At 32.8% G+C, this 14,889-nt stretch overlaps 1 protein-coding gene across 1 annotated transcript in view; it reads left to right on the top strand.

Annotated features, from left to right (window-relative positions):
- The window catches only part of NFXL1 (nuclear transcription factor, X-box binding like 1), a 57,687-nt gene that overhangs the window by 21,255 nt on the left and 21,543 nt on the right, over window positions 1-14,889 (top strand). The window contains exons 13-17 of the mRNA XM_079153924.1: window positions 2,176-2,296; window positions 2,519-2,678; window positions 3,509-3,600; window positions 6,987-7,008; window positions 7,445-7,585. Coding sequence (XP_079010050.1) covers window positions 2,176-2,296; window positions 2,519-2,678; window positions 3,509-3,600; window positions 6,987-7,008; window positions 7,445-7,585 — 536 coding nt within the window. The remainder of the gene's footprint in view (window positions 1-2,175; window positions 2,297-2,518; window positions 2,679-3,508; window positions 3,601-6,986; window positions 7,009-7,444; window positions 7,586-14,889) is intronic.

The following is a 14,889-nucleotide window of genomic DNA, read 5'->3' on the forward strand; positions in this document are numbered from 1 at the left end:
TCATAAGTATCTTCATTTTTTACTCAGTTCATGTGACTCTTAAGACCAAGTAAAATCAGCATGTTGCAATTACTTTATACCTCTCTAAAGTCTTTCAATATATAATTTCTCTCCATTTTTATTCCCCCTAGTGGCTTCTTTGTTGAAGAAATTAGGTTGCTTTATTTGGTTTTTTCTTTTTAGATTTTACAAGTTGCTTCCCTGTGGTGTTATTTAGCATGTTTCTCTGTCCTCTGCATTTCCTATACATTGTTAGTTGGATATAGAAATTTGATCAAGGGTTTAGGTTCTAGCGGAGTGTTTATTTTTTTAAGAAGATGTTTATTAAAAAATTTTTTGGAAGATACTGTTGTACACTCTCACCATTTATTTCACATAAGATGTAGAATCATTATTTTATAACATTTGTCATTCTAGACATCATCTAATCAAGAGTATCCTGTAACTCAGGGAGAGGATGTTAATTGCTTATTTGCATGGTGAATATATGAAAACTTGTTTTATATTTTTCTAAAGTTTAAGGTCATCTGTTTATAGTTCATCATCTGTACCAACTCTTGCCCATTTTGGTTGTTGACTCCATGGACAGTAGTTATTCTTTGTATGCTGCTTTTTAATTTTGAAAGTATAATTTTGAAACTGTCTTAATTAGTATTTGTTATGCTATACAGGTATCATGTAATAAATTCTTTTGGTCAGTAGGAAGACTATTTAGGGAAATTATTCCATATTGTCTGTAAGACTTAATTTTAAAAAGTGATGTTATGGTTGTAGAATGGCAAAAAGGTTATGTTTGATTTTTGATAATGGATGGAAAATTATTGTTAAGTATAGATATTGATGTCACGCTGAATGAGAACAGATAAATGTCACTATTAGCTTGAAAAATGTAGCACCTAATCATTCTTTAGAAAAGATCAAAATAAAACTTGATCATGTATGTCAGGATGACTTGACTTATGCTACCATCAAGATTTCATAGGATTACACTTATCAAAACACTAAAGTATAAATTAATAATTTGTACAATGAATGTTATTTTTTTCCCTCTTATTTTCTCATTATTTGACTCAAAATTCTTAATTCATAGCTCATACTTGTTTTAGGGAACTATTTTTTAACTTCTAAAGGTATTAAACCAAGCTATTTTCTGTCATCAGTCTGTTTCTTATCAGGTTAGTTGCTGAGCAATATTTTACTTGTTCCTGACACTTAGCAGTTTAAGATTTTCACTTTTTAGTTAAAGACTCTTGTTCCTTCCTTATTATTTCATTTTTTAATGGAGTTTCTCACTGGGAAGACTAGAGTGGGAAGAAAGTCCTTAAGATGATGTCAGAGCCTTGGGGAGAGTTTGAAAAGGTTTCTTTCATTTTCTTTTCATATGTTTCTACTAACTCACAACAAACTCAGTACTTTTTTCTTTTATTTTAGAAGGGAAGCATATGAAATCAGAACCTAAAATGAGGGTTTAGAATTTAGTCTTTCACAAAGCACAGAAGACTGTACTTGTTAACCAACATCAGGTCATGAGAGAGAAGTTATTTTCTTATTGGGGAATTTATCTAAGAATAGTTTACTTTGATAGAAGTATGTATGTAAATAGACCAAAAAGATTATTGTTAGTGTTAGATTTTCCAGAGACTTAAAATCCATTTTTGCTTGCAGTTTTTGTTTTGTTTTTTTGGCTATTATGTTAAATTTGTTATTTAGAATGGAACTTGTAGAAAATTTTGAAATTTCCAAAGCTTTATTGAGCTACTAGTGTACACTTAAAAAAATGAACAAATTGCAAAAGTATGGCTTGATGAAGTTTTATAAGCTGAACATAACCATATAATCAGAATTCATATCATTAAGCAGAACATTACTGGCATTTCCAAAACCTCCTTAAATCCTTCACAACCATTATCCTGTGTTTGAACAGTAAAAATTAACTTTTCCTTTTACTTTATTTAAATGGAATCTTACTATACTACATATTCTTCATATATGCCTTATTTTGCTTAATGTTTTCTGTTAACTACATTCATATTGCTGTCATTTCCTCATTAGTGTAGACTATCCCAGTTTGCAAATATGTTAAATTATAGATTCTGCCACTGAAAGGCATTTGGATAACTTCTTTTTAAATATAAGACTTTGCATTTTTTTTTTTTTTTTTCCTTTTTTGGTCAGGTAGTTGCTATCCATGCCCAGAAACTGTAGACGTGAAGTGCAATTGTGGTAATGCGAAGGTGACAGTACCTTGTGGCCGAGAACGAACCACAAGGCCACCCAAATGCAAAGAGATATGCAGGTTGGTATAAAGCTTTGCATAAACTTAAATCTGGTATTTTGTAATTTAAATTCATATTGATTTTTAATATTGTTTGTAATTTAATTTAATCTTTCTTTGATGTTTTAAAATATTTTCATAGTATGTTCATTCTGTATGGAATCAGAAGATAAATAGACAGTTGCACTTTAGATATAATTTTCCAATGGTCCAAAGTAACGTAATTTGTATTTTGTGATTTAGTCGACCACCAACATGCCATCATACAAGTCGAGAAAAACATCGTTGTCATTTTGGTCCTTGTCCACCATGTCATCAACCTTGCCAAAAAGTTTTGGAGAAATGTGGTCACTTGTGTCCTGCTTCATGTCATGATCAAGCATTAATAAAGCAGACAGGCAGGGTAAGAAAACAGTATTATTAAAGAGATGATGCATTGCTATGGATCATATTTTCTGAATTTTATATAGTAATTCAACAAAAAATGATGAAGTACTTTTTAGGCAATAAGCACTGTGCTGGGCACTGGGGTACAAGGAAAATAAGAGTTTATCTTTTGTCTTATGAAGCTCATAAGGGTTGGGTGTGTAGCTCAGTGGTAGAGCACTTCCCTAGCATGTGCAAAACTGAGTTAATTTCTCAGCACTGCAAACAAATAAAAATAAAACCCAGAAATGCTTAGAAAAGGAAATCAAATAAACAATGTTTGCAAATACAATGTGATAGATAGTTATGTAAAACCATGATATAAATGAATTTGCTAGTATTCCTTCATATATTATATTTTAGGGTTATAAATATCCTTTAGTTTCCTTACGAATTCATTCACTTATTCAGTAATTTATTGAACTCTTACTATGTGTCAAGCATTCTTCTAGGTGATGAGAAAACAGCATTTAATAAAATAATGGAGGTTACATTGAACTGATGAATGGTGAAGTTTACAGTTGTGTTTCATTCTCTTTTTGGCTTATGAGAGGTAAAGAAGACTACAATGCCTTTGTTCTACCTTTTAAAAACTGGAGTCAGCATTGGTATTTAATATTGAATTATTGGAGGGAAATAATCTGATAATAAAATGGAATAAAATATTTCAATAAGCATAATTTTTGATTACTTGAAAAATTTTCAATCTGCTTAAGCAGAGGTTATATAGGAGCTATTTTCTTTGATTCTTACAGGACCATATCATTTAATCCTTCTGTCTTTAATTGTCATGTATTTTACTGATAGCACCAGCCTTCAGGTCCTTGGGAGCAGCCTTCTGAGCCAGCATTTATTCAGACTGCATTACCTTGTCCTCCATGTCAAGTTCCTATTCCTACGTAAGTATTAGAATTTTAACCTTTTTTTTGTTGTCGCTTTTTTTTTTTTAAATCTCTTGATATAGTCTGACACTGTCTTAAGTATAGCTCTCACCTTTGTCTTAGTTCATTTCATTTTTATTTTAGGCTTGGCCTATAAACTAGTTTCTGTGTTCATCTTCATTCTTTTTTAGCTGTATTTGCCCTGCTGCTTATAAATCTCCTATGGATATCTATTTTTGAATATGGATATCTATTTTTGAGTCTTCTCCCCAGCTGGAGTTTAATGTCCTTCAGCTTTCCAAAGCAACTTGTGTGTATAGTTAATTAAAGCACATGTAAGAGACTTATTGTTTGCTACTTTTCCTGTTGATTCCCATGCTAGAATACAGGCTCCTTGAAGGTAGAGGAAAGCCAGGTTTTTAGATGGCAGACTTGAAAGAGTGTTCAAGGAAACATTGGAAATGAAAGGAAGCAGTTTACTGGATAGACCAAGGAATGACTGTGTTTGAGCTGGAAGGAGTTGAGCCTGGGGTAATAGGCAATCCTGGAATGTTTCATACTTTAAGCAGAAGCTATGGATTATAGGGGAAAAGAGGCACAGATTTCTGGAAAGCAACATAAAATTAGAAAAGGGCTGTTGTTGACAAGTGTTTCCAAATCTTAATGTGTTGTCTATTGACCTGTTAAAGAAAATATTCTTATTTTCTTTATTTTTAAAAGCTACTCTTATTTTTTTCCCTCCCACTGGGTTATAGTATAGTAATATATAGTATTAATATATATTAATATACTATATATAGTATATTAATATATATTAATATTAGTATTAATATATATTAATATACTATATATAGTATTATATATATTAATATACTATATATTACTATACTATTACTATATATTACATAGTTATATATATGTATACACAATATATAGTAATATATGTAGTATATATATATAGATATCCTTATTACATGTTGCTGGATTCAGTTTGCTAGTGTTTTGTTGAGAATTTTTACACCTGAATTTATTCATGTAGAATATTAGTTTATAGTTCTCTTGTGATATTTTTCTCTGGTTTTAGTATCAGAGAAATACTAACTTCACTGAATTAGTTGGGAGGTGTCCCTTCTTAAGGAGTAGTGTGAATTCTTTTTTAAACATTTGGTAGAATTCACTGGTAAAGCCATCTAGTCCTGAGTTTTTTTTTCTTTGTGGTAAGTTTTTGATTGCTAATAGTTTTGCCTTTTCCAGAACATCATATACAGTAGTTGAAATCCTGTAGTATATAGCATTTCCATACTGACTCCTTTCATTTAGTAGTGTGCATTTACAGTTCCTTCTTGTCTTCCTATGACTTGATAGCTCATTTCCTTTTATCACTGAATAATATTCCACATATGGATGTCTTGTAGTTTGCTTATCCATTTACCTATTTTTTTTTTTTTTTTTTCTACACAAGAGATTTTATTAAGTGGACAGGTAGAGTGTCTCCCTGCAGAGTGAGACAGAGAGAGAGAGAGAGCGCACACACACAAGAGTGCGGAGGATAGAGAGAGTCTCCATTTACCTATTGAAGGAGATTTTGGTTTCTTCCAGTTTTTTGAACTAAGAATAAAGTTGCTATAAACATTTATGTGCAAATTTTTGTGTGGATGTTTTTTCAGACTGTTCGGGTAAATACTTAGGTGTGCAACTGCTGGATCATATAGCAAGCTTACATTTAGCTTTGTACAAAGCTTTCAAACTGTCTACCAACATATCTATACCAGTTTGTATTCTCACCAGCAGGCTCTCTCATTGAGCCCATTGTTCTTTATCTTCCCCAGCATTGTAATACTGTCAGGGTTTTAAATTTTAGCCATTCCAATAGATGTAGAGTGGCATCTCATTTTAATTTGCAGTTCTTCAGTGGCATGTAATGTTGAGCATCTTCATACACTTATTTGTCATTTGTAGATCTTTTGATGAGAAATGTATTCTTTTTTCAGATCTTTTGCCTATTTTTTTAATTGGGGTGTTTGCTTTCTTACTTTGAGTTTTAGAGTTCTTGGTATATTTTGGACATAAATCCTTTACCAGATGTATGTTTTCCAAATAGTTTCTCCCATTCTGTGGTTTGTCTTTCTTTTTCCAAAGTGTTCTTTGAAGAGCAGAAGTTTTTCATGTAATAAAATCCAGCTTACTCATTTTTTTTCATGGATCATACTTTAGGTGATGTATCTAGAGAGTCATCACTAAGCCCTCAGGTCATCCAAATCTTATTTTAATTAGTTTGGTCATTTCACATGTAGGTCTGTGATACATTTTGAGTTAACTATTTTGAAAGGTATAAGGTCTCTTTTTTTTTGCAAGAGGATATCCATTTGTTCTAGCACCAATCATTTGTTGATGAGAATATCCTTCCTCCTATTATTTGCCATTTTTTTTTTTCTTATATGCATTCTATTTTTTATTTGTTCTTTTTAGATATACATGACAATGGAGTGTATTTTGACTTATTATACATACATGCTGTATAATTTCCCATTCTTATAGTTGTACATGATGTGGAGTTACACTGGTCGTGTATTCACATATGAACATAGGAAAGTTACGTCCCATTCATTCTACCCTTTCATATGCCCATCCTCTCTCCCTTCCCTTCATTCTGCTTTTTCTAATCCAATGCTATTGCTCTTTTGTCAAAAGATCAATTGACTGCAGTTGTGTGGGGCTGTTTCTAGTCTCTCTATTCTGTTATGTTGATTTCTCTATTCTTTCAGTACATTCTTTCTTGATCATTGTAGCTTTATAGTGAGTCTTGAAGTCCATGTCAGGCCTCTGCCTTTGTTTTTCTTCAGTGTTGTGTTGGCTGTTTTGGGTCTGTTGTTTTTCCAGACAGACTTTAGAACCGGTTGATTGATATTCCCAAAATAACTTGATGGGATTTTGATTGGAATTGTGTTGAATCTAGATGAAATCGGAAATAATGACATCTTAACAATATTGAGCCTTCCTATTCATGAACATGAAATATTTCTCCTTTATTTAAATTTTTTTATTTCCTCAGCATTTTATAGTTTTTCTCATACATATTTTTATATGCATATATATACTCACACACGCATATATATACACATATATAGTTATAATTATACATGTTTCATTTTTTGTATGTTGCCAGTATTATAATTTTAATTCAGATTTCAATTGCTCATTACTAGCATACAGGAAATATTTGATTTGTGTATATTTATATCCTATAAGTTTATACAGTGACTTATCATTTCCATATGTGTTTGTTTTATTCTTTTTTGTTGTTGTTTTGTTTTATTCTTAATAAAACTAGTGGAATTTGATTTAGAAAACCCTTTCTGAAGAATTTATAATGTTTTCATTTCATTTCATTTTTTTCCTTATAGGGAATGTCTTGGGAAGCATGAGGTGAGTTATAGGCACACTTTTTAAGTAAAGCTTGTAATTTTACCTATAAAACCTATGCTATACTAGAGTTATTAAAATAACAGTCAAAATATTGTATTTCCTTAGCATAAAGAGTGTAAGCATTTGTCTACTAATTTACAAAATATTTAGTGCTTTCATTTGAGAATTTGTCTGTATATATGTACTCACTATAGATTCATTATATTGAATTTCCATAGGAATGAAATATTTTGCTTCTTGGCATCTGTGTTTTGGGGAATTTTTTTGATAGGTCATTTTTGGTATTGATAGTAAATATTATTAGTGACAACATTTTAGATTTTTGTGACAGTTGTTCTCAAATGAAAGCAAAGTTATTTTGGAAATATGAGTTCGGATGGTTTTGTGTGTATGTGTTTGTATTATACTAATTTTCTTTTTCTTCTTATTTGTTTAGGTGAGTCCACTACCATGCCATGCCGTTGGACCCTACTCTTGTAAGAGAGTTTGTGGACGACTCTTAGCTTGTCAGAATCATACCTGTATGAAAGAATGCCACAGAGTAACTGAAGTTGATGGCTGCAGTAGCAAAAACAAGGTAGTATCTTCAGGTTGAGTGTGTATTTGCCTACCCTGTGCTTGAAACATTCTTTATAGTAGTTATACCATGAATATTTTTCATTTTGCTGTAGCTTCTTTCATCTCTCTTGTCCTTGTCCCTTCTTCCTTACTTTTCCTAAGACAGCTGACTTTTTAACAACTTGTATATTGCTTTTCATGTTTGAGCGCCTCAGAAAAATTCGCTGTGAAACTCTTCATATACAGTGTTAATACATAGGTTATGATTTTATGATAAAAATACAGAATCTGTATGCCTTCTTAGTGGGTAACAGTATTACCTCCACTCCTGTCCATGTGCCTAAGTTTAGTTTAGAGCATTTATTCTCAGATATTTTTCAAACCTGACACATATGACAGATAATGCTCACAATTTTAATAAATTACCAGTCTTTTGTTGGAATGTAAATAGCATTACAGATGTTTGGTATACATGTGTGTATAATTTATTTAAAGGCATTTCATGAGCATTTGAACTCAGACATTCAGATATCTCTAAAAGTTGCGATTTTATAAGGAAAAACAGATGTAGTTAATCAGATTTTAAATTATAAATGCTATTTTAAAAATAATGTTTTTCCCTGGACTTTCACCATATAGTGACTCATAATAATATTGGTTAGTATATTAATGAAGAGTAAGCCAGAAATTTTTAAACCTCACTGTATTATTAAATAACACTAAGTTTATAGATATTTAAAGTAATATGAATTATATTATAGATTTTACTTGTGTTGTTAGAGGTTTTGTAATGCATGACAATATAAATGCTCATTGTATAATTCTTGTTCATGTGTACATATGTGTAAATTATTTCTTATAATTTCTTCATCAATACATGCTTTGGTCCTTAAGAAAATGTACCTGTGATAAAATGAAAAAGATATTGGAATTATAAAATCAGCTAACAAATGATGATAATGACTCAGAGTTAGGGTATAGGTGATTTATAGCTTTCCTTCTCCAGATTTCCAGAACGTGAAATGAAAAAACTAACTTTCAAAGCTAATATTACCATTAGGGAATTTTTGTGGATTGTTCAAGTATTACTTCCTTGTTTTCTTCAGTTTTTCTTTTTTAGTGAGCCTTCATGTGATATTTGAAAACCAGTGTTGCTCTATTTCCTTATTAAGATAGTCTTTCCTAGAAGATGGAACTGACTGGAAGACAGGTAGACAGTTTAGGAAATACAGATTTTCAGCAATTTTTTTTTTTCCTTTGTAGCTGGAAGGAACTCACATCGTAATTCTTATTTTGTAGATAGGGAAACTGAAGCTAGATTTTGTCAAGTGACTTGTTTTTTGTTTTTTAAAAATATTTTTTAGTTGTCAATGGATCTTTGCTTATTTATATGTGATGCTGAGAGTCGAACCCAGTGTGTTGCATATGCTAGGCAAGCGCTTTACCATTGAGCTACAAGCCCAGCCCCTTGAGTGACTTGTTCATGATCATTAGACAAGAAAGTAGCAAACCAGTTATTGATATCCCTAATTTTTTAACTCCCAGCCTGATATGCTCTTCTTATGTTATTTAAATAGAAGATTATTGTAGATGTGTAGCCAAGAAAGTGCAAATAAAATAAAATTGTTAATTTTGGGTATGTTTGCATATTTTGTGGCTCATTATCTATCCTTTTCTCCATCTTTCTCATTTCAGAAAGTCTTATTACCATTTTTACATGTTTGCACGTCATTTTTCTCCAGTTGCCTAGGAATCATGCTTGATTCTTTTCTTACTTTCATTACAAGTCCTGTTAGATTTATCTTCAAAATAGAATCGGTTTCTCATTACCTCTACTTAGAACTAACATCCTCATCATAACGACCTTTACTTCTTATCTCTATTTCCAGTCTTTTCCCAACTAACCTTCCGCTCATAATTTTATTTTACTACATCAAACAGATTCATCTTTTTAAAAATGTGTATCAGGTAACATCTTTGTGTTCACAACCCTTTGGAAGCTTTCAGTCACTGTCAAATTAAAATTCAATGGCCCATGAGGTTCTATGTTGATCTAACTCCTCCTAACTGCCTTTCTTGTCTCTCATCTTGCTATTTCTTGAACTTTCCAAGTTTGTTCTTACTTCAGAGCTTTATTTATTCCTTTTCTCTGGAATTCTGTATTCTTCTGGTTTTCTTCCTTATTTAGCTTAGTTTCTATTTTAATGTGAACTTTATTGGACAGGTTGCATTCTTGTTACAACCATCACTCTTATTGTGCTCTATTAGAATACTTACAAAAACATTTATTATGTTCTTTACTTCTTCCCTTAAATGTAAGTTCTAAGGATCTCTCCCTTCTATTCCCAGTACTTGGAACAATGCCTGGCAGTTAAATGTTGAATAAAGTATTTGTAGAATGAATGAATATAGTTTTTTTTTTTTTATTGTAAACAAATGGGATACATGTTGTTTCTCTGTTTGTACATGGCGTAAAGGCATACCATTTGTGTAATCATAAATTTACATACAGTAATGTTGTTTGATTAATTCTGTTATTTTTTCCCTTCCCCCCACCCCTCCCACCCCTCTTTACCCTCTATACAGTACTTTCTTCCTCCATACTTGCCCCCCTCCCTAACCCTAACTCTAACCCTAACATTAACCCTTCCCTCCCCCCCATTATGTGTTATCCTCCACTTATTAGCCATATCATTCGTCCTTTGGCTTTTTGAGATTGGCTTATCTCACTTAGCATGATATTCTCCAATTTCATCCATTTGCCTGCAAATGCTATAATTTTGTCATTCTTTATAGCTGAGTAATATTCCATTGTATATATATATACCACAGTTTCTTTATCCACTCATCAATTGAAGGGCATCTAGGTTGGTTCCATAGTCTGGCTATTGTGAATTGAGCAGCTATGAACATTGATGTGGCTGTATCTCTGTAGTATGCTGATTTTAAGTCCTTTGGGTATAGGCCAAGGAGTGGGATAGCTGGGTCAAATGGAGGGTCCATTCCAAGTTTTATAAGGAATCTCCACACTGCTTTCCAGAGTGGCTGCACTAATTTGCAGCCCCACCAGCAATGTATGAGTGTACCTTTCTTCCCACATCCTCGCCAACACCTGTTGCTTGTATTTTTGATAATTGCCATTCTAATTGGGGTGAGATGGAATCTTAGGTTGGTTTTGATTTGCATTTCTCTTATTACTAGAGGTGTTGAACATTTTTTCATATGTTTATTGATTGCTTGTACATCTTCTTCTGTGAAGTGTCTGTTCCTTTCCTTAGCCCATTTGTCGATTGGATTATTTGTATTGTTGGTGTAGAGTTTTTTGAGTTCTTTATAGATTCTGGAGATTAGTGCTCTATCTGAAGTATGATTGGCAAAGATATTCTCCCACTCTGTAGGCTCTTTCTTCACATTACTGATAGTTTTCTTTGCTGAGAGAAAGCTTTTTAGTTTGAATCTGTCCCAGTTATTGATTCTTGATTTTATTTCTTGTGCTATGGGAGTCCTGTTGAGGAAGTCTGGTCCTAGGCCGACATGTTGAAGATCGGGACCTACTTTTTCTTCTATAATCTGCAGAGTCTCTGGTCTGATTCCAAGGTCCTTAATCCATTTTGAGTTGAGTTTTGTGCAGGGTGAGAGATATGGGTTTAGTTTCATTCTGTTGCATATGGATTTCCAATTCTCCCAGCACCATTTGTTGAAGAGGCTATCTTTTCTCCATTGCATATTTTTGGCACCTTTGTCTAGTATTAGAAAGTTGTATTTATTTGGGTTTGTGTCCGTGTCCTCTATTCTGTACCATTGATCTACCTGTCTATTTTGGTACCAGTACCATGCCGTCTTTGTTACTATTGCTTTGTAATAAAGTTGAAGTTCGGGTATTGCGATACCCCCTGCTTCATTTTTCCTGGGAAGGATTGCTTTAGCTATTCTGGGTTTCTTATTCTTCCAGATGAATTTCATGATTGCTTGCTCTATTTCTGTAAGGTACGTCATTGGGATTTTAATTGGAATTGCATTGAATCTGTATAGCACTTTTGGTAGTATGGCCATTTTGACAATATTAATTCTTCCTATCCAAGAACATGGGAGATCTTTCCATCTTCTAAGGTTTTCTTTAATATCTTTCTTTAGTGTTCTGTAGTTCTCATTGTAGAGGTCTTTCACCTCTTTTGTGAGATTGATTCCCAAGTATTTTATTTTTTTCGATGCTATCGTGAATGGGGTAGTTTTCATAATTTCTCTTTCTGGGGATTCATCACTTATGTATAAAAATGCATTGGATTTATGAGCATTGATCCCGTAACCTGCCACTTTACTGAATTCACTTATGAGTTCTAACAGTTTTCTGGTGGAATTTCCTGGTTCCTCTAAGTATATAATCATATCATCCGCAAATAGGGATAGTTTGAGTTCTTCTTTTCCTATTCGTATTCCTTTAATTTCCTTGGTCTGTCTAATTGCTCTGGCTAGAGTCTCAAGAACGATATTGAATAGGAGTGGTGAAAGAGGGCATCCCTGTCTTGTTCCAGTTTTTAGGGGGAATGCTTTCAGTTTTTCACCGTTTAGAATGATATTAGCCATGGGCTTAGCATAGATGGCCTTTACAATGTTAAGGAATGTTCCCACTATCCCTATTTTTTCTAGTGTTTTGAGCATGAAGGGGTGCTGTATTTTATCAAATGCTTTTTCTGCGTCTATTGAAATAATCATGTGATTCTTGACTTTAAGTCTATTGATATGGTGAATTACATTTATTGATTTCCGGATGTTGAACCAACCTTGCATCCCTGGGATAAAAGCCACTTGATTGTGGTGCACTATCTTTTTAATATATTTTCGTATGCGATTTGCTAAAATTTTATTGAGAATTTTTGCGTCAATGTTCATTAATGATATCGGTCTGAAATTTTCTTTCCTTGTTTTGTCTCTGTCTGGCTTGGGTATCAGGGTAATATTGGTTTCATAGAATGAGTTTGGGAGGGTACGCTCCTCTTCTATTTCATGGAATACTTTGAGAAGTATTGGAATGAGCTCTTCTTTAAAGGTTTTGTAGAACTCGGCTGAGAACCCATCTGGTCCTGGACTTTTCTTTGTTGGTAGGCTTTTGATGACCTCTTCTACTTCATTACTTGAAATTGTTCTATTTAAATTGTGTATGTCCTCCTCGTTCAATTTAGGCAATTCATATGTCTCTAGAAACCTGTTGATGTCTTCGAAATTTTCTATTTTGTTGGAATATAGATTTTCAAAATAGCTTCTAATTATGATTTGTATTTCATTCGTGTCTGTTGTGATATTTCCTTGTTCATTCCGAATTTTAGTGATTTGGGTTTTCTCTGGTCTTCTCTTTGTTAGAGTGGCTAAGGGTTTATCAATTTTGTTTATTTTTTCAAAGAACCAACTATTTATTTTGTCAATTTTTTGTATTGTTTCTTTTGTTTCAATTTCGTTGATTTCAGCTCTGAGTTTAACTATTTCCTGTGTTCTACTACTTTTGGTGTTGGTCTGTTCTTCTTTTTCTAGGGCTTTGAGCTGTAGTGTTAGGTTGTTTATTTGTTGATTTTTACTTCTTTTATTGAATGCGCTCCATGAAATAAATTTTCCTCTAAGTACTGCTTTCATAGTGTCCCAAAGATTTTGATATGATGTTTCTTTGTTCTCATTTACCTCTAAGAATTTTTTAATTTCCTTCCTAATATCTTCTGTTATCCATTCATCGTGTAATAGCATATTGTTTAATCTCCAGGTGTTGGAGTAGCTTCTGTTTTTTACACTTTCCTTTATTTCTAACTTCAATCCATTATGATCTGATAGAATAGAAGGTAGTGTCTCTATCTTCTTGTATTTGCTTACATTAGCTTTGTGGCATAATATATGGTCTATTTTAGAGAAGGATCCATGTGCTGCTGAGAAGAAAGTGTATTCGCTCTTGGTTGGATGGTATATTCTATAAATGTCCGTTAAGTCTAAATTATTGATTGTGTTATTGAGATCTATGGTTTCTTTGTTAAATTTTTGTTTGGAAGATCTGTCCAGTGGTGAGAGAGGCGTGTTAAAATCACCTAGTATTATTGTGTTATGGTCTATTTGGTTTCTGAAATTGAGAAGGATTTGTTTGACATACATGGATGAGCCACTGTTTGGGGCATAGATGTTTATGATTGTTATGTCTTGGTGATTTATGGTTCCCTTAAGCAGTATGTAATGTCCTTCTTTATCCCTTCTGACTAGTTTTGAGTTGAAGTCCACATTATCTGAAATGAGGATGGATACCCCAGCTTTTTTGCTGAGTCCTTGTGCATGGTATGTTTTCCCCCATCCTTTCACCTTTAGTCTATGGGTATCTCTTTCTACGAGGTGAGTCTCTTGCAGGCAACATATTGTTGGATCTCTCTTTTTGATCCAATCTGCCAGTCTATGTCTTTTGATTGATGAGTTCAGGCCATTAATATTCAGGGTTATTATTGAGATATGATTAGTATTCCCGGTCATTTGGTTCATTTTATTTATTTATTTATTTATTTTGAGACGACTTGGTTCTTCCTTTATTTGACAATTCCTTTAGGATAGTTCCTCCCATTGCTGATTTGTTTCTTTGTTTTTCATCTCTTCCTCGTGGAATATTTTGCTGAGAATGTTCTGTAATGCTGGCTTTCTTTTTGTAAATTGTTTTAGCTTTTGTTTATCATGGAAGGATTTTATTTCATCATCAAATTTGAAGGTAAGTTTTGCTGGGTATAAGATTCTTGGTTGGCATCCATTTTCTTTCAGGGCTTGAAAAATGTTGTTCCAGGCCCTTCTAGCTTTTAGGGTCTGGATTGAAAAATCTGATATCCGTATTGGTTTACCCCTGAATGTAATTTGATTCCTCTCTCTTGCGGCCTTTAAAATTCTGTCTTTATTTTGTATGTTAGGTATTTTCATTATAATGTGCCTTGGTGTGGGTCTGTTGTAATTTTGTATATTTGGAGTCCTATAAGCCTCTTGTACTTGATCTTCCATTTCATTCTTCAGATTTGGGAAATTTTCTGATAGTATTTCATTGAATAGATTGTTCATTTCTTTTGTTTGTTTCTCTAAGCCTTCCTCAATCCCAATAATTCTTAAATTTGGCCTTTTCATGATATCCCATAGTTCTTGGAGATTCTGTTCATGATTTCTTACCATCTTCTCTGTTTGTTCAACTTTGTTTTCAAGGTTAAATATTTTATCTTCAATATCTGATGTTCTGTCTTCCAGGTGTTCTATTCTATTGGTTATGCTTTCTATGGAGTTCTTAATTTGGTTTATTGTTTCCTTCATTTCAAGGATTTCTGTTTG

Source organism: Sciurus vulgaris (assembly GCF_902686455.1).
Source record: "Sciurus vulgaris genome assembly, chromosome: 9".
Lineage (NCBI taxonomy): Eukaryota > Metazoa > Chordata > Mammalia > Rodentia > Sciuridae > Sciurus > Sciurus vulgaris.